We start from the raw sequence: 20,124 nt of genomic DNA on the forward strand, positions 1-20,124 counted from the left end.
CAGGTGTGTGACAGGAGCAGAGTTTGGCAGTTGGTTGTGTGCACATCACTGGCTCTGTTTCTGTTCAGTGCACATGAATGAGAACGTTATTGCTGGACCCAGGTGAGCGCAAATGTAGCCTCTCCAAGCTCGCGTGTATTTATATGTTCGGTCTCAGCTGATTTAATACGGTTATATCATGGAAAAAGTCGACCCTTCTCCCGTCTCGTGTTCTAGCAACCGAGCCCACACTCACACAGAGACGTTTGAGCGATGTGTTTATGCCCACATCCGCCGAAAAACCTGGAGAAGTTTAATTCTGCTACGCACATGCTCAGCTGAACTGTACGAGCCAGGCTTCTATAACATCCTGTTTTGTACTTAAGGGAGTCTCATCTAGCACTGGTGGAAACTAACTTGAAGGCAGTTTATGTAACTGTTGATTTATGGCCAAAGGCAGGGAGAAAGAGAAAAAAGTAATTTAAGTGAGAAATATACAGAGATAAGAGAACAGACAGACACTTAGGAAGGCAGTTGGATGTTTTTCCGGTCTGGATTGCTCTTACTTTGTTCAACCTAGAAGTCTTCAAGACTTCAAATACTAATTCAGTGCTCACTTTAGGTTTGAATATAAAAAATATTCTTAGATGGTATAAAAAGGTATTAAAAGTCTTGGATTTGAATCCACCGTCTGGCTGGGCCCTTCCTATCTGGAGCTTGAATGTTGTTTCTGTGCCTCTCAAGGTCCCAACACAACAGATGTTCATCAAACATATCAATTACTTACATTTTCAGAAACATTTTCAGCCTGATCATTTCAATATAAAAGAATGTAAAAAAAAAAATGTATATAAAAGTTTAATATAAAATTTCTCAACGCTTGATTTTGCTTGAAAGTTAGATAGCACAATCTGCACTAGCATATTTGAGTCTATTATAATGTTCCAGTAGAATGACATCATCATCTAACAATTTCTATTTGACTTTTATAGGAAGATTTGGTGTCTGATAGCAACATATCCAAAATTTATGATATTATATCATAAATGATATCATATCTTCTGCAGCCTCAGAATGTGTAGTCTAATAATTGTGACAGAAAGTCTATTCTATAATGTGTGTCTCATGCACTAGGCTAACTTATGTATGAACCATTAATCCAGTATAGCCTTAACTATGGAAGCACAAAAATTGATGCTTTCAACATGACCCCATCTTCATCACAAAAAGATTTTTATGAGGAAAATAACAGTGGAAACTTCAAAATTGTATCATCACCCTGTAATTTCTTCCGGGAAATCAGAGACAGGCAGGCTGGAAGCATTTGGTGAGCTGACATGGGATGACCCATGGTAAAAATGTCAAATAATGAGGTCAGTGTGTGTACACGTAATCCCTGTGAGGCAAAAGCTCAGGCTTTAGACTGCTCTAAACTCTTAGTTATGTAAGAAAGTTATCAGCACTTTTCCTTGCTTTACTAGAGAAAAAACTCAAAACAACAGTGGCTACATTTTCTTTTTTCTTTTTTTTTTGAGCCCATCAGTAGCTAAACAGCATCATGTTTATTTGTTCACGCCAATTCTCAGAGGACTTTTTAGTCAGCAGAGCACTGATGAAACCGAATTTTCAGCTAGGCTAAAGCTAAAAGCAAAGGTTGTTTAATTTATAAAAGAGTGTGCTGAGGAGTCAGAATATAACAATATAAGCTGTATGTGAGATTAAATGTCTTGTCACATGTTGCTTATAGCAAAGCTGCAAGTGCTGCAAGCTGAATTTGTACATATAAAAGCAGCTGTGAGTGATGACACAGGGAGATATGTAACCTTTGGTATTTCCTGACAGCACAGGTTCTTCACATCATCCGGCCTTTCAGTGCCTTTGTGTCATGCAACGATAGCAAAGCATATACATACAGTTGTTATTTGAAAGACTTTATCCACCATATTCAGGCAAAAAGTGTAACATTTACCAAAACATGTCCTGCTGTATCTTTGTTCCTGCAGATGTTCTGGACCTGATTTTCTTTTTAAAACTGTCAATCAGTATGAGACAGGATGGTTTTTGGTTGGAGTTTTGAACCTCTGCACCTGCAGGTGGAGGAGATGGTGCCTATGAGTAGCATATTCAGATTGCCGAGGTGAAGCCAGAGGACAGCCCGTGAGAAGAACGTTAGCTTAACCTTCTGGTTTGAATAATGGTAGGCTTAAAGGGACAAGAGTTAAAATGCTGAGGATTGCTCAGAGTAAGATAATTAGGGATAAAAAAGGATTTATTTTGATCACTTTATCATGAAAAATTGTTATAGCCCAAGAATAAAAGTAGAACGTAGTGCTGTAAAGACACGCTATGCCGGGTTCATTGGAAAGTTAGCAAAACTGCCTGGTTGTCGCGTGCAAACAGGAGAACATGCCACAAAATCAATAAAGGGCTGCTCATGCAAACACGCAGCGCCGCTGATGGTTTGTTTAATGGCGTAAAAACAAAGTGTTATGCTATAATTTCTGCTTTTGTGTAGCACGTGGCTTTAATTTGAGGTGGAAACACTTTGAAAGTATGGGCCCACTCATATAAACATGCAAGAGTGCTACTCGCATCAGTGCTAACATCTAAAAGATATGCATAACAATATAGATATTCACTGTTGCACTTTTAGTCAGACAGAATTTATTTGTTTCTGTGTGTGTGTGTGTGTGTGTGTGTGTGTGTGTGTGTGTGTGTGTGTGTGTGTGTGTGTGTGTGTGTGTGTGTGTGTAGTGTCCCAGTGTTACTGATGGAGCTGGTGCCGAGAAACACGTTTGACTTGAGTGTGGAAATGTCAGTGGCTTTGATTACTGCACTTAGGCAGCTGTGACATTTTTCACTACTTTACGTGCACTCAACGCAAAGGTCAAAACAAAAAGTACCGGGCCACTTAAGAGGCAATTACACTCCTCTGCCGAGGCGTTGTGGTTTGAGTTTGAAGTTCGCTCTGGGTGAAGCGTTCCTGCTCATTGACTGTTAATGCGCCATCAAGCTAGATGGATGCGTCGCACATTCATTACGTACAGCCGTGTTTTGTTGTCATCACAATCGATGCACATTGCTTTCTTTAACCTGCACTGTTACACCGTCACTGCCAACAAACACTGTCTATGCTGCCGCTGGTACATGCACTTAGAAGGTGCACGTCTGTCTGGAAACTCTGGTTAGTGTCGTTGCAAAGACAGGTCGAATTTAGTCTTTACTTGTCAAGAGCACGTTTCCTTTCATGTCATTATTAATTCAATTCAATTCAGTTTTATTTATGTAGCACTGAATCACAAACCGAGTCTCCTCAAAGCGCTTTATATTATAAGGTGAAGACCCTGCAATAATGTGCTGTTACACTGGATTATGTATGACTTTTGTGATCAGATGGAAAATCGCAGCAAAAATTTTCTGGCACAACTTCACCTGCTTCCAAGGTGCATGGAGAGGATGAAAGAATTCACAAGGCAGGAACTCCAGCCACACTTGAGGGAAGATGAACAACTTTAATAATTGACCAGATGGGATACATTATTACATGCCTGGCTGTCTGAGAATAGAGGCTTCTAGCACTGGGACCTGGGTATTTTCAAAGACTGTCAGAATTATGACATTTACGACAGATTTCCTAAACGGACTAAAATAGCGCGTTAGTGGAATCCCATAATGGCGCTCGTAGGTGTGGTTAGTTTTATGGGTGATTTGCAAAGGCTGCCCTGTTTTCTGAACACTCACTGGTGCACTCACAGTTCATTCTAAATCAATTTGTGCGCGTGATCTAAATATTCTTCTGTTTATATTTTGTCCTGTGAAAAAGGAACTCCCAGAAAAACATATGAAACAGGTTAAGTCGCAAAAATCTCAGATTTCCCACCACTTACAGTCTGTGATTGCGCTCTCTGTAAATAGCGACAGTACTTTTTAGTGCAACACGTTAGTATATTTGACCACAGGTCTATTAATGGACGGAATTACTTCACCGTGGCTTCGAGAGTTGCTCTGGAGTGACAGTCTTCAATTTGGATTTTCAATTTTTTAATTGAAAAAGCAAAAACACTTTGCTTATAATGTGTTAACATTTATTTTTAGGCTTTATTTGAGCGACAGTTTATATGTGTTGGACAAAAGAGAATGGCAACGGTGATAAATTGATCCCAAAAACAAAGTGTGCTCCAGAGCAGCTTGTGCAGATACTTTAAGCTCCCATTCCCTTTTGAATGCATTCATGTCTGTGATATACATGTTGAGTGAGCGCTTGCTGACAGACAAGTGATTATGGAGGTTTAGAGGGACAGCTGGTCGGTCAGGCTCTTTGTCATTCTCCAAAGGGCTTCTTTATGAAGAGGTCATAGGTCACTGAGCTGAAATCCAGCCCCAGAGGAGAGCAGAGGGCTCTGAAGGATCGCCTGCAGCTAAAAGGTCCCACAGAAGGTTACGCTCACAGATCATTTTTGAAGGATGGCCGTGGTCTATAGGCTCCCGTGTGTTGGTGGGGAGGAACTATGGGAAACAGATGTTCTATTTTTAGCCGCGGAATGGAATTCACACGCGCACACTGTCATGCTAGACGCGGGACACAAAAGATGGGAGTTCCTCGCTGGAGAATACTTGTCTTAGGTTTACTGAGAAGTTTTCTGTGTGTGCTTGAGAATGTTTATCTGAGTTCATTTCACTACACTGCACACTCCTACTTTCTGCTTACACTTTGTAAATTATCTTCAGGGTGTAAAACAATGTGAAAGCACAAGAAACTTTACTTTTCTATCTTTAGTCGTCTTATTTGCTGCGTTCCCCATGGGGGCTTTGCAAGTTAAATATTTCCATATTTCTTGAATGTGTGGTTAGCAGTCTTGGCATTCCTTCCACGAATGTATTTGTTGTCCTTGAGTTTCAGCTCTCATACAGTGAAGTATTAAGAAAGTAAACTTTTGCCAGCAGAACAACACTGGCCAGACGCTACATAATTGTGGTTGCTTACTCACTTAGGATAATAATGATGGCCGTCTGAAATAAAAATCTATAATTTTGTTGGGTTGTTGTTTTATTTATTTATTTTGCTCTACTACAAAGAAACCTTTAATGTTGACTGTCTTTAAACAAAAGAGAAAATCATCCATGTGATGCAACATAGCGTTTCATGTTAGCAAGATGCAGACGATGATGCCGTTAGAAAACGAGCTCAGAATATTTGAGTAGAGACCGATGGCCTGACTCAGATGAGGAGCTTAGAAGCACACACGGTGAGGATTGAAAATAACACAAAGTGCTACAAAAGCAAGTCAAACGTCCATCCATCCATCCATCTATTCGCTTCCGCTTGTCCTTTTCAGGGTCGCGGGGGGCGCTGGAGCCTATCCCAGCTGTCATTGGGCGAGAGGCAGGGTACACCCTGGACAGGTCGCCAGTCTGTCGCAGGGCCAACACACAGGGACAGACAACCATTCACACTCACATTCACTCGCATATTCACACCTAGTGGCAATTTGGATTATCCAATTAACCTATCCCCACAAGTTGCATGTCTTTGGACGGTGGGAGGAAGCCGGAGTACCCGGAGAGAACCCACGCAAACACGGGGAGAACATGCAGACTCCACACAGAAAGACCCCGGCCTGATGGTGGAATTTAACTCAGGACCTTCTTGCTGTGCGGCAACAGTGCTAACCACCGTGCCACCGTGCTGCCCCAAGTCAAATGTGTTGCTTAAAAATTGAGAGCTTGAAAGAAATGAATGTGGTATAAATAAGTGGCTCTTATTTTTTACTGTTGTCGGTCTGATCAGACCATCAGCATTATCTTTTTTCAAACTTTGCTTTTGTGTAATGTTATTGTCCTGGTCACAAAAGTAACGTTCAAAAAGAGTAATATATGTTTTCCTCTCATTTGTAGTCAGAAATAATCATGAAACAAATATTTTATACAAGAACAACAGCAAACAAAATGTTACATATTGCGATGAGATGTCCTTAATAAGATTTTTTTAGTTTTAAAGTTTTTTTTCTGTTTTTCTAAATTTCACACCAGATGCACTTAATAATTCACAGTATAGACAGTAAATTATATCCCATCAGGAATGATCCAAATAACTGGGTGGCAACTACGTGATGAATCTCACATCCATAGCTACTTGGAATTCCTCAGTGCTCGCAGAGACCTTTGGCAGGCAGGATGCATGCCTTACTAGGGTATGTGAGGCATAAGCAGATGAGTGCTATCATCAAATTGTCACTAAAAAAATGCTGAATTTAAATATCGGGTTGGAAAATCTGATCTCAAGCCGTTTATTGAAGGTGAGCTGTTACAGAACTGCTGTAAATCCACACAGATTAGTCTACCATAGATTATGAGTGTCTTTTTCCACATGACAAATCCTGTTCATGACTTTCCTTCATAATGTGTGATCAGTTATCTACACAGTAATTTCCTCTTGCATCTTTGGTCCTTCTTCAGTCGATATTAACTTGTTCTTAAAAATCTTTGGGTAGTTTTTTTTTCTGTAAATCTAAAACATAACATGTATTAATGTGCATTTGAAATGTTATTTGTATTTACTTGTCAAAGCTTCAAATTGGACTTTGGGATATTATAAACATTAAAAAACAGAGATTACTACACTTTCACTTTCTTAAAAGTCCAGGCAGTCTGACACTGCGATTGTGATCACATTTGTAATCTGTAAGTGGTTTTTTTGTGTTGTTTTTTTTAAACACATTCATTAAAAACTCTCGAGTATTGCAGCTTTTTTTAACCACTCCAGAGGAAACACTTTAGAAAGCTCTGCCTTTTCTGGCTGATTCAGTTTCACATATTTGCGACTGAGGCCCAGTGTCTCCCAGCTCTGTCTTTGTGACGACATTTTACATTTTTTATTTTTTGGAGAAAAAAACATAAACATAGATTTTGAAACGATTCAACATCACTTAGCTGCGTCTGCGTTTACGTTGTAGCGCCTTTTTACTGCCAGTAACAGACGACACTGAGCACAGTTGTGGTTAACGTTTTACGATACACTGACCTCTTAATGCAGTTTGCAGTGGCTGTTTTCCACTCACGCACAATAATGCGTGTCTCCTTTGTTCTGCCTCATCATCACAGGTGGTAACCTTGTGCGTTTGATGGTTACTCAGCTTTTATCTCCCGCTGAAGGGCAAAGAGAGATTTCCGTGTGCATGTGTGTGTCTGTCTGTGGTTATGTCTGTGTCTGTGAGATCAGTATATATCAGTGTTATTATGTCATTTTTCCAAACAGCAAATAAAGATAGTGGACGTCTAGGCTGGCAGACATCATTCTGCAAAGAAGGCTGTCCGCAGAATGTTCACATCAGTGCGGGAGGGAGAGTATTTACAAAGCCACATACCAGTCATAGCAAAAGGGGAAAAAATGTTGCAGTAAACTTGACATTTACAAAACCCAGTCTGGCCTACTGCACAGGTGAACTCATCTAAGCGACATGTGGAAAAGAAAGAAACACAGAAAGATAAGAAAGAAATACTTTAAACCAGGAGGCTGATGTAAAGATGATTAACAATATCTAAATCCTTCAATCTGCACATGTTTAAATTAAACAACCTGTTGCATAAATAAGTATAAATTTCAGGCTTTATTTCCAGTCTTGGAATCAAATGTTCACTGTTTCAAAATAAGAGCCTCAGATACTGTGCAAGATATTCTTTTTGTTCTTGCAGACCACGTCAGGTGCTTTACTTTTAATAATAAATATATTGGCTTTTGTTGGTTAGCTAGCTCCTGCGGTTGTTTCTCTTCTGTCAAACAAAGGGCCGTCGTTATTACTGCTGCCACAAACCTAAAATATCTTTCTTAACTTGGCAACAGATTGAAATGTACAGGATTAAGCTCCATTAAAACTAAAGCAAATTATGTTAATATCAAACAGTTAGAAAATGTCAGTTTACTTGGAACAACACAGACTTATTCAAGCTGACTGACAGTCTGAATATCCAGAAATCTTAATGCCCCAAAATCTCTCTTCAACACAGCCCGGTTCCCCGGGTTAATCCTGACCCCTGACCTTCACACTGTGATGTAACTTCCCTGCTGTTTGTTATTTTCCGTGATGTTATATCCTGTTTCTATATTTTCTTACACCACAGGAAGCAGAGCCAGCTTTGTTGCATCCCCAGGGGCATTCTTCAGTCAGAACCATCTCCAGACTCAGGCTTTGCCCACGTCACATTCTCTCTCTTCCCACTCTTTCTCTCATTAATGCATACAGTGTTACAGGCCGCACCCTCAGTCCTGTAACAGACGTGCATTCCCCAGCTGCTCCTATAATTACTCTGCAAACAGCTTTTATCAGTTTCAGTTCAGCACAGTTTACAGCCATGTCACTCTATCGCTGCTGAGCAGGTGCTTTTCTTTCTTGTTATCAGCCGTCATTCGTACGGAAAATTCACTTGGAAAGAAAAGAATAACACAGGCAAAAGTTGACATTATAGTGATGGAAAAATGTCAAGCTGCTTAATCTGTTCTCTTCCTTTTGCGTGGAATAAGAGGTTGACATCTAGTTCAGATTTTTCCCAGATCCATGTGGATCTGGGAACTGATGTCTGCACCAGTTATGACAATGTAAACCGACCACATGCAACTTCTGGGAATCAGTCCATGAAAGTCAAAAGCCGTGATACCATAAATCTTGGAAATTTGGGTGATTTCTACGTCAAGTTTGTGTTCTAGTCCAACTCTGGAATGATTTCAGTGCGACTGCTATTCTTAGAGTGCTATTTTGTCATCCTCTGCTGCTTTCTCTGGAATGTCACTATGAACTTGTGCCATTAGCTGTCCTGACTCGTCTGAAGGAGAACATTTAAAGGTTTATTCCACAGTGCTGTCATGTGGTAGTACACAGCACCGTGAAGTTTTCTTGGTAACGCTTTATAATCACCATCACTAACATTATACTTTATTATTAATCACAAATTATAGTTACCTATACATATAAATGTATGCGCTAATAACTGAAATAGGCATACGGTAGAATGAAATAGCTAGGATCTCAGGACCTTTCATTGGGTTCTTGTATTAACCCTTGTGTGGTGTTCGTATTTTTGTTACTCAGCCAGTGTTCATGGGTCTGGTGGACCCGCTAGAGTTTTGGCTTTCCAAATTAACACTATCAAACAATTTTATGTTAAATTACTCAACAGATGTTTACTTCATCCCAATTACAAGACATATGAACAGCAAACATGGTTAATTTTTTCCCTTTACCTTTGTTAGATCACATTTATGAATTAATGTGCTTCTCGTTTTTCTTTTATATAAAATGTTATAAATAAATCAGTTATAATCAAGTGGAGTGAGTGGAAAGACACAACACATTTACACGTGAAAAAATAATTAATTGTTTAATTTTTCTTTTGAAAAAAACTGAACACGGGTCTCACAGACCCGAACACCATACAAGGGTTAAAATATATGTGCAATAGAAAAGTGACTGTAGTCAATTAGCTTCCAAGCTGAAGTTGGGCTTTTATCTCTGACAAAGACAACCTCTACCCACAGAGCTGTGTAACAGTGCAAAGCTCAGTAGCTGAGCTAAATGGGGTCTGTTTGGGATTTGAGAAAACTCACTTGTATGAAATTTAGCAGCAGACCTCAGACGTAATCACCACAATAACAGCAGGGCAGACATCTATTCTGTTTCCCCCTGTTGGGCCCCAGGAGTTAGTCATCCAACCAATTTAGCAGGTCCAATGATCTAGTGCCAGGCAGACAGAGCGCTCCCACCAGGGCTACACAGATGGAGAGCCAAGCAAATTAGACACGACCTCGGAGTACAAGGCAGGGGTCGTTTTCTCTCGGACACAGAAGAGAAGAACAGTTTTCCACACAGGCATGCAACCAGACCTGATTCTCATAACAGTCAAAATAGTTGAGCTGAGATGTTGTTGTTATTCTACAGATTCATTGGGCCATCATACATTTGTACATCTAATGCAAATAAACAAGCCTGTATAAATAATTATTAAAATTAATTAATGTTTAATACCTTTAGCATGGCCACAGATCTCTGCACTGCAGCTTCACAGATTGAATTACATAACCTTTAAGCTGATTATAAAATTGACTTGAGGAAGTGTGTCATCTTGTGCATCTCACTGGATCGCTCCTTTTGCTCCTAAATCAATAGACACTACAGTGTGTGCGGTTGCCTACTCATCCACCCGCTATCAGGTCTGTTACCATAGCAACCTAATGAAGACTAAGAAGGCCTTTTAAAAGTATAACAGCTGAAAATAACGATCGTGGGCAGCTAACCAGCTAGCAACAATCAATGTGACAAGACTTCAAATGCTGTCTCTGGTTTGGTAGCGACTTAACGGGAAAGAGCCAAACAAACTGAGACGAAACAAGGAGTTCGATCCTAGAAAGACAGACTTCACTCCAACTGCTGCAAACTCACACGTCCTACTTTAAAGGTTTTAGAGTCACCTTCTATCCACCTGCTGACTAGCCAGTTGGAGGCCTCTTTGGTACCAGTGGAAGTTACAGACTGGTTAGAGATTTGCCTTACTACTGTAGTTAATGAAGATTCATTTGAAACATGTACCAAAGGCCTTAACCCCCCCCAAGTTAAGTGATGAATAATTTGAATTGTTGTACAGTTTTCCTGCTGGGGCAGGAGGTGGGTTTCCTCAGGCTCAGCAGGATATAAGCAGAAAGAGTAGTCATCCATTCCTCAGCATTTTCTTTCTTATTTTAATGTCTATTTTTGTGTGTCCTTCTCTGTTGTACTCCCCCTCCCCTTTCATTCCTGCTGTCCATTGTTCTGGAGACTTAAACTGCTGCAGATGTTTCTAAAAAAAACATGGGAAACTTTCTCTCTCTCTTTTTTTAACAATACTGCCATTTCTTTTTCAGTCACTCTCCTAAAAACAACAAAATGACTGCTTTATATTTGCACCTCACAGTCTCTTGGAGATCCGATGAATATATATGTTTTATTCAGGGGTTGCATCCCAAACTGCTCTCCCAAGTGCAGATTTTGCATCTGCACTTTCCATTCAGATATATGCGGCATATAAATATAATATAATAAAAGCCCTATGAATTAAAAATTAGCAGTGTCATGCAAAGTGCTTTAGCAAATAGAAGAAAGCTTTCCAAATGAAGTATCCCTGCACTTAATGAAAACCTTTTAGAACAGGTTTCTGTATCTTATACTCAAAATCTCATATTTGTTTGCCACATTTATCAATAACATCACCATTGCATAACACGGATTCCATGTATTATAGTGTAAATGGTAAATGGACTGGTTCCTATATAGCCCCATTCACACTAGCACATTTTTCTAAGTGCTTTCTAGGTAACATTCACACGCGTTCATATTCCGATGGATGCATCAGAGAGCAATTTGGGGTTAGTATCTTGCCCAAGGATATTTGGCATGCAGACTAGGGGAAGCCAGGAATTGAACCACCAACCTTTCAATCAGTAGATGACCTGTTCTACCGCCTGAGCTACAGCCACCCTTGTACGAGTCAGACAGTGTATGTACGAGTTGAGGTGATAGGGAGTAAAACTGACAGAACTCTCTGATATAGCTTCAACAGATCCAAAGAGAACAGCAGTCTTTGGATCCTGACATAAAAACAGGATCTGTATCTGTATAAGCAAATGAGTTACATGGAGTTAAGCATCCCAGGTATTCCATGTGTGACTGCATCCCTGTGTGTAGGCATCACAGCCCAGTTCTACAAACTTGTTACATTGCAGCGCTTCAGTTTTACCCTAGAAATACTACTACGGCTTCTGATTGAAATTACAATCTATATACTAGATAGTAATCTGGTGAATTAGCATGCTAACCAGCTACCAGTTACCAAATGCCACTTTGTACCAACATTTTTTCCAACATGGGAGGAAAACTAGCAATTTTGAGATTCTGTTTTTCTTTTTTACAGTCTAGTCCCTGTTAAAAGATAGCCAGGGAATAAAACGGTAAACACAGTGAGTTCACTACTGTGCTAGTCTGATGTGATTAGCTAATTCAGCACGCTTCAGTTTTGGAAACCAAGATACCAGTGAAAGTTAATTACAATACAAATGATTCCAACTACATTGCATTGATAGCTGTACCTGTTCTCCAAGGTGTTATAGTCATTTATACCACCCAGGCATTCGTGAAAAACTGGATTTACAAGGTTGAATTAGAAGATACAGTTAAGCTAATTAGCTAATTTTATTGGATTGGTTGAAGAAATAGAACTGCTATTTCATCATTTTATCACAAATTGCAAAATAACAGCAACGTCTTTTAGAGTAATTTTTTTTTTTGACTTTTAAGAAACAATGACTAAATGAATTGGTAGATTTTGTTCATTAACTGTATGTTTTTCTCAAAATGGTCAGTGTGTAAGAAAGGAACGGAAATTATAGAGAACACAGCTAAAACAATATTTCAAGCAACAATTTTCGACTTCATTTAAAAAGAAAAATTCAACATCTCGTGGCATATTTGGTGAGAAAACCTGGAAAAATTTACCTCCTTACTTGTGAGACAACTATTGTTTCTCCAGAGTTATCAGGTTTTCACAGCAAGCCCACATCTTAAAATCCACACATTTATTTTTGTTAGTCTTCTCCATTCAAGATTCTGTCTACACAGGCAACTGGTGCAGTGCTGCTGCTTGTGATTTCAATAAGGGGCAGCTATTGGGGCAGTTTAGGTATAGTTTGGGTTTTACTGTAAAAATATTTTATCTGTAATCGTTCATAATGTACACTTTAGGAAGAATGGGCTGTTGATATGTTGTTTGCTTCAGGACTCAGAACATCCAGCTGATTTTATGTGAATAAAAACATTGTGCCTCAATTTGGGGGGGTTGCTAGTACACTTTCATCTTGTTTTCCATGTATACTATTTACTTACTGCACAGAGTGTAAGTGTTGACCGATTTATCTGCAGGCCGACAGTATCGGCCGATATTAACTATATAACAAGCAAACAATCAAATTAAAAAAGTAAAGAAGAGGCAGGAGAAACACCCTTCAACCATGTTGATTTTGCATAGTTTATCCACCAGATGATATTCTGCAAATTCCCTGTTGGCAATGCAGATGTTTGGAACACCGCAAACACAAAAAAACCCAAAACAGCATCGACAGATTTATGAGAATATCTGATTTTTACATTGCCAAATATCGATACTGGTATCAATCCTTAAAATTCTACATTCATCATGCTTATTAGACCATGTATTATTCTGTGCAACAGCTATGGTGACATCTAAACAGCAAACCAATCCACAGACATCAGTGTCTTAAAAAAAAAAGATAAACGTAGCTAGCTAACATTTATATTACCATCTGCAGTATATTCCTCCTTCTGGACAAAAATTGCTTGCTGCTTCCTCCTCTTCTGCTACGCAGCAAAGATTGCAAATACTGAGAATGAGAAGTGCGCATCATTCTCCACTCGACTTTTTGACAGCTCCAGGTCCACCACGCAGGTATTTCTTGTGCATGTAGTCGTACGTGTCAGTGTGAATGCAAGCATGAGAAGAATGGCACGTATGAGACAGCAATAGACAAAAAGAAATCTGGCCTCAAGATGTTGCAGCATTAGATTTCCTGTTTACATCCCTCAAGGAATTAAGAACTGTAGTTACCAAGCTGCACGTCTCTATCTGGAATTGATCGGTGTATAAAAAACTGAATGGATGCTTCAAATGGAGGATTCATGCAGACCACTGTAGCGTTGGCCAATTTTACCCAGTTGTGATTACGGTTATTTGACTTTCTCTTTCCATTTTAACATTTTATTACCTTTTTTGAATTTGTTTAGCAGTTAACCACAGTTGGTACTGCACCTCACATTTCTGCACCCCCCACCATTATCATACACCTACACACAGAGCACAGTGTATTTGATTGAGAGTACTGTGTGTGTGTGTGTGTGTGTGTGTGTGTGTGTGTGTGTGTGTGTGTGTGTGTGTGTGTGTGTGTGTGTGTGTGTGTGTGCTTTTTTACCCATGTGCATGTGTCTGCTGTGCATGCAGCCAGAAATCTCATCAATGGCTCTATGATTTTGCTGAATGTTACTATGGTAACTGCAGTGGAATTGCCTCATAAGAGAGAGCTGGTCCTGTGTAGGTTGAAATAATGCTGAGGATGAAGAGCATTTAAATAATGGAAAAACAAGGTGCAAGAGAAAGGTGAGGAGTTTATGAATCAAAGAGGAAAAAGATGAAAGACTCTATAAGATTCATATCGATACTACAAATATTTACTGAATATGTATTCTCTTCTTTCACTTGTCTCATAAACATGTTCATACAGTTTGATTGCAACCTTTGTTTTACAAAGAAATGATTTTGTCCACCGGGGAAGTGATCAGAAAGTCTCTTCAGCAAAGCTGAAAGGACTGTAAATTGTGAATGTGAATCCAAGCCGTAGTCAACCAGATGTGCATAGACTTTACTTCAATCTGAATGACTGTGCTCATTTTGAATGATAGTTCATTTGGTGTTTAAAGAATGCTGCAGCTGCTGTCTCCCTCTCCCTACAACAACTAAAATAAATCAACTGATGAAGTAGAAGTCAATTTCTGAAGTCATATTCAACAGTAAAAGTGTCTTTGATGCTCTCACTTGAACTTTTTGTGCCTGCGTGGCTTCTCTCCAAGCGCACCAGTTTCCTCAAACAATCCAAAGACATGCATGTTAGATTAATTGGTGATCCTAGCAGCGGAGGTGAGGATGTGATCGTGAAGGTCTGAGTGTTAGTATCTGGACCGACGCCATGTCCAACACACAGCCTACCTCTTACCCAGTGTCAGTGATTAAGCCAAGCCCCCATTGTGCCTTGGAACCACTTAATCCCTGTGTTTACATTGAGGCTGAAATTGGATGTCACTACATTACCTTCAAGGTTTTCCATGTGTAGTAATTAGAAACCAAGATAAGATCCTTACCCTGTTTGCTTAACCTGCAACTGATTATCATAAAAAGACATCTAGGATGAAAACCTGAAAAATTTCGACTACTACAGGTCACTGCTAGAGTTTAAACGTCTTAAAATCCAGCAAAAATCACTAACGTTGGCCTGGATCCACTATCCAGGACCACTATCCATCTTCCACACAGTAGATAATCTGCTCATGACAGTGGGTTCCTAGGCATGCTTGGAACTACAGCTTACAGTAAAGCTTAGAAGAAGCCCAAAACTCAAATGGGACCATCTATTAGCCTATCTAACACAAGAGTGTAGGCTTTTTTGGAGGACATATTATGAGGACTTAGCACCCCCAGCCTGAAATGCAAGAAACCAGCTTTTCCACTGTCTGACGTTCTGAAGAGCACACTGAAGGATGCAGCAGCCTTGAGACGCTCTGACACGTGTCCTGTCACTCAGCAGTGCCTACTCGTTTTAATGTCAGCTGCTGTCAATCCTTTGTGCACATTGCAGTACATATACATAGACATCTATCTGATTTGTTGTCCTAAGGATTGCCAGGCCTTTAGATCAGAGTTTTACAGTCCCCTTTGTGTATTTTTACCAAGGATAGCGAAAATCACTTTTCAATAACACGAATTTATTAATGATAATGTTACTCGCAAGAATCGCTATCCATTATAGAAGTAGCCAGTTTTGTTTTTTCTCTCCTTGAGGAACTTTTTGGTCATTAAAAAAAAGACCACATGAAGATGAAACCACCACAAAACGTAGAACTTCCAGTGGTCCAGAAAAAAACACATACAGGCTTCAGCTGAAAATCCATGTCATCATCAAGTGGGTTGCCAGGAGCATCCTCGGTTGGCTAAGCATGTCATCGGGACTGGCAGAGTGGTTTCATGGCTGCAGCGGTGTGTGGGGTGAGTGGGCTGTGTGAGCATATATGTACGCGCTGGAAATAGCAGGTGACAGGGCACAGTGGGTCACTAATTACAGATTTGTAAGTGTGCATGTGTCTGTGTGTGTACGCAGGCTGGTGTTAGAGCAGCAGACAGGGTCACGGCTGTGGATTTCATTAGGTGAAGTGCTTGGCGACAGACTCTGGTGTAACCGCTCCGAGGGTCCGTTGCTGACATTCGGTCAGTGTGGTAATTGGCACTAAGTCAGAGCTTTTGAAAGTTATTCAACCAAAACCTTTGTTCAGCTTCACCTGCTTCAAAGAAGAAAAATGAAAAATCACATGTGTCCGTCATTTCCTTTCATTTAATTTTAAAGGCCTTGAATGTATTTCTTTCTATGAATCATCTAATAAAAGAGAGTGCACCATTGCACACTGAAGAAACCACCTGAAAGTAAGCACTGCTTCATTTTTATTTCCGAATAGTGTCAAAATTGTAACTAAAGACTTGGTGTAGAAACAAATAGCTTAATGTTTCATATTCTGTACAAGCTTTGCAGCCACATTTGGTTACATTAGCAGCATCTCTCTATGGTAGATGTTACACCTTCACAGTGTAATATCTACCATATGTGATAGGTTGCAGTGAAATTCTCTAAAGACACGCACAATTCCCAGTATATATACTGTATAAATGCCAATGTTATTTCCATTACCTGCTGCTGGATTCATGTTCCCTTAAATATTAATTGTAAAACTTCTGATCTTGTTTGCAACATTGAACATGATATAAGTCTGAATGCATCCAGTCTCACTGAGGCCTGAAATTATAATGGACATCTTGCTGTTGCATCTTTATTCCGTAGACATCTTAAGATGTCGGCCTCGCATCTTAAGAATGTAGCTCAAAGTGCAGCTGGGCTTAGGACCACCTTTAGTGCTGCTTGCATAGCTGCTGTTTTTTAGAGCAGTTGGAAAGAAAAAGAAAATGAATTTGTGGTGTCTGACCATGTTGGAAATACAGTGTTTATATTGGCCACTCGGAGAGAAAAAGCCAGCTGTAATATCATGAGGCAAGACGTGATAATTGTTTAGATATGGGGACATTCTCTTGCCGTAGGCCTTCGTACCGCTGCGTTTGGTTGCTCACAGAAAAGCTAGAGAAACAGCTGTGTGACAAACAAAAAGGAGAGAAGTTCAAGCCCTGCATACTCTTTGACACCGCTGTAAAGTTTTTGACCATTTAGTCCTGTTTAACTTTTGTCAGAATTCATACTTTGGGATTATAGCGCGCATGCTGTATGTGCTAACATCTCCCCAGCCCACATTTTCAGTCCACTGCAGTTCTTTGTTGTGCCCTACGTGTTAGCAGAAGTCGTTTAATAAAAAGTAAACAAAGGCGATTGTATAAGTGTCATCAGTCACATGGTACTCAAGCAGTTGATTATGACCATAGCACCCCAAGCATCAGGGCACTTTTCATCGCCATGTTTACTGAAGAGAAGTGGTAGCTGTTCTATAGCGCCTGCCTGGCTATTGTACCATGATTTAGAGCACGGCTGCAGCTCAGATAATTCAGCACTCACTTAACTTATCACTTCTCAAATAGCCTTGCTTACACTGGGGATATTTTTCCTTGGTGACGGCCTTAGTCATACCTTGATATGACCTGAACTTGCTGGTGGGTGGGACTGCAAAGAAGTCACCTTCTTTTTTTGCTTCTCATTTCTCTCTGAGATTGCAGTATTCAGTACTGTGAACGAGCTGTTCGTCGTGACGTAAAAAAAGAGGCTTTCATTTCCTATGGTTTCCTAAAACATGCTTTTATTCATGGTGGTTTTGAGGACATAAGTGACTCATTTCCTTTTCAGAGTGCAGGCCAAGGCAGGCCTAACAGCACATCGCACAGAGCTGAATATATACTGTACACAAATGTACACAGCCTCAACACATGAATTCCAAAGCATATGCAGTCACCATAGCTTGGTACTTCTAAATATACTTTGATTGCATTCATACTGAAAAATATGCCTGTGCATATATTGTACACTCACATACACACTGACACTATAGTTAGTGTAATGAGAGCGCAATCTCTCTGAGATTAGGAGCAAGCACTTCCTGTTTGTGTCACCAAAAGGGCAGATAAGACCACTTAAAAGCTGTATTTGTTAGTATTTCCATGCCTTACTGAGTCTCCAGTGCAGTAAGAAAGAAAATAAATAACGCGTCATCAAGAAGTAATATCATAATTGACTGCAGACAAAACAAAAGTGGCATTATATAACACGATTGTGCTTGGGAGTGGACATTTTAAGAAGAAACAGTGTGCTTCGGTATTTGAATGACCCAGCTGTTAAGCATTTTCATTTTATATAGCCTAACTAGGAAACAGTGAAATACTGGGTGATTTAAAGACACATAAAAGAATAAAGTAAATACACAAATAAACATCAGCTCCCTGAGAAGTTTCATGATCTTCTTAGCCAGCAGTCACCAATTGCTCAACACGAAATCTAATGAGCAGCTTTTATGAGCGCCGTCGCTTTTACTGTCTTAAAAGTAATACAATGGTCCATTTGCTCTAGCTCAAATAAAGGCCCAGTTAATGAATCATCATTGTCGCTACTTTAAGTAAACATTCTCATTTTACATGAACATTTCAGCTCAGAGCCTGCAGATGGGGATCGTAAAGCTTTAACCTCTTTATAAAGATCTGGGCCCGTATCCCTAAAGAATCTTTGTGCAAAAAGTGGCTCCTAGCGGCCAAATTCTAAGAAAATTCTCAGAGTCATGACGTTTTCTTAGAATTTCCCCTAAAAGTGACACGACAATCCCAGTTAATATAAAAGCTATTCCTCAAGATTCCTAGCGCTTAAAAGGGCTCCTAAGGCGAGATCTGCTAAGAGCAGGGAAGAGGACTTTTAGTGGCTTAGGAGTTCCCCTAAGCAGCTGCACAAAATGGCCAACAGAAGAGGCAGGAGAGATGTCCTGCAAACACTGGATGACAGGGAATTATTGAGATGCTACAGATTGGATCGTGCAGGAATCATGTTTGTGGTGGATCTCCTTAGAGATGCAATTACTTCACCAACTCGACGCCACAACGCTATTACACCGGAGACGAAAGTAATCACAACCCCGAGGTATTTGGCAACCGGGAAAATGCAACAATGCAGCAGTGATGCCCTGGACCGCAAACACTGATATCACAAGTTCCAGGAAGACAATAGAGAAATTGTCTTTCTCGAGAGGTTATGAATCTGAACGATGTTTGTTAAGCAGATCAGTCTCCAAATCATTTGACTGTACTGCCTTTTCCTTCCAGCGCATCTAAGCCAGTTAAGTGTGTTTGCGGAGATTTTATAGAGTAATTAAATCCATGTACTTTTGGTGCTGTGTGCACTCAGGGTCCACAGAGCTATTTTTATTTTCCATGGAAAGTTCCATTAGTTTTAAAAAAGGAGTGATCAACGTAACGTCTGAGGGGCTTGCTTACATTTTTGCTTCATATCAGGCGAAGCTACTAAAGGAGACAGCAGCTAGCTCATCTGTGTAGCTGATAGTCCAAATATGAACTTGTGCTTTATAAAGAAAAACAGACACATTTGATTTTACTAGTTGATAACACAGCACAGGTCTAAACTGAGCAACTCTTCAGTGGAAAAATGTATGCAACAGTCGCCCTTGCAAAACTTTTTTTCATTGAATGTCTCACACTAATAGACATTTGTTCTTCGTGGATGTGTAACATGACTCATGGAGTTATGGGAAAATACAAAGATGGTTGCAGCGGTTAACGCTAAAAGCACTAGAAAATACATTATTACTTTTGTCACATCTCAAAATCAAGCTCGTTGTCTTCTCTGTGTTCCCAGCTGTGAGCTGAGTGATTGACAGGACCGACGACATGGGGAAGCAGAACAGCAAGCTCCGCCCTGAGGTGATGCAGGACCTGCTGGAGAGCACCGACTTCACCGAGCACGAGATCCAGGAGTGGTACAAGGGCTTCCTCAGGGACTGCCCCAGCGGGAACCTCTCCATGGAGGAGTTCAAGAAGATCTACGGTAACTTCTTCCCCTACGGAGACGCTTCAAAGTTCGCCGAACACGTCTTCCGCACGTTCGACGCTAACGGGGATGGGACAATAGACTTTCGGGAGTTTATCATCGCGCTGAGTGTGACGTCGCGCGGCAAGCTGGAGCAGAAGCTGAAATGGGCCTTCAGTATGTACGACCTGGACGGGAACGGGTACATCAGTAAAGCTGAGATGCTGGAGATTGTGCAGGTGAGTCTTCTGTGTAGATTGTGGAAAAGTGTC

At 40.2% G+C, this 20,124-nt stretch overlaps 1 protein-coding gene across 5 annotated transcripts in view; it reads left to right on the forward strand.

Moving 5' to 3' along the window:
• The window catches only part of ncalda (neurocalcin delta a), a 69,576-nt gene that overhangs the window by 32,030 nt on the left and 17,422 nt on the right, over nucleotides 1–20,124 (forward strand). For all 5 annotated transcript variants that reach the window (XM_080896382.1, XM_080896383.1, XM_080896379.1 and 2 more), the window contains one exon: nucleotides 19,682–20,091. In XM_080896382.1, coding sequence (XP_080752508.1) covers nucleotides 19,714–20,091 — 378 coding nt within the window. In that variant the 5' untranslated portion in view covers nucleotides 19,682–19,713. The remainder of the gene's footprint in view (nucleotides 1–19,681; nucleotides 20,092–20,124) is intronic.

The sequence above is a fragment of the Rhamphochromis sp. 'chilingali' genome, assembly GCF_963969265.1.
Source record: "Rhamphochromis sp. 'chilingali' genome assembly, chromosome: 11".
In the NCBI taxonomy this organism is placed as follows: Eukaryota; Metazoa; Chordata; class Actinopteri; order Cichliformes; family Cichlidae; genus Rhamphochromis; species Rhamphochromis sp. 'chilingali'.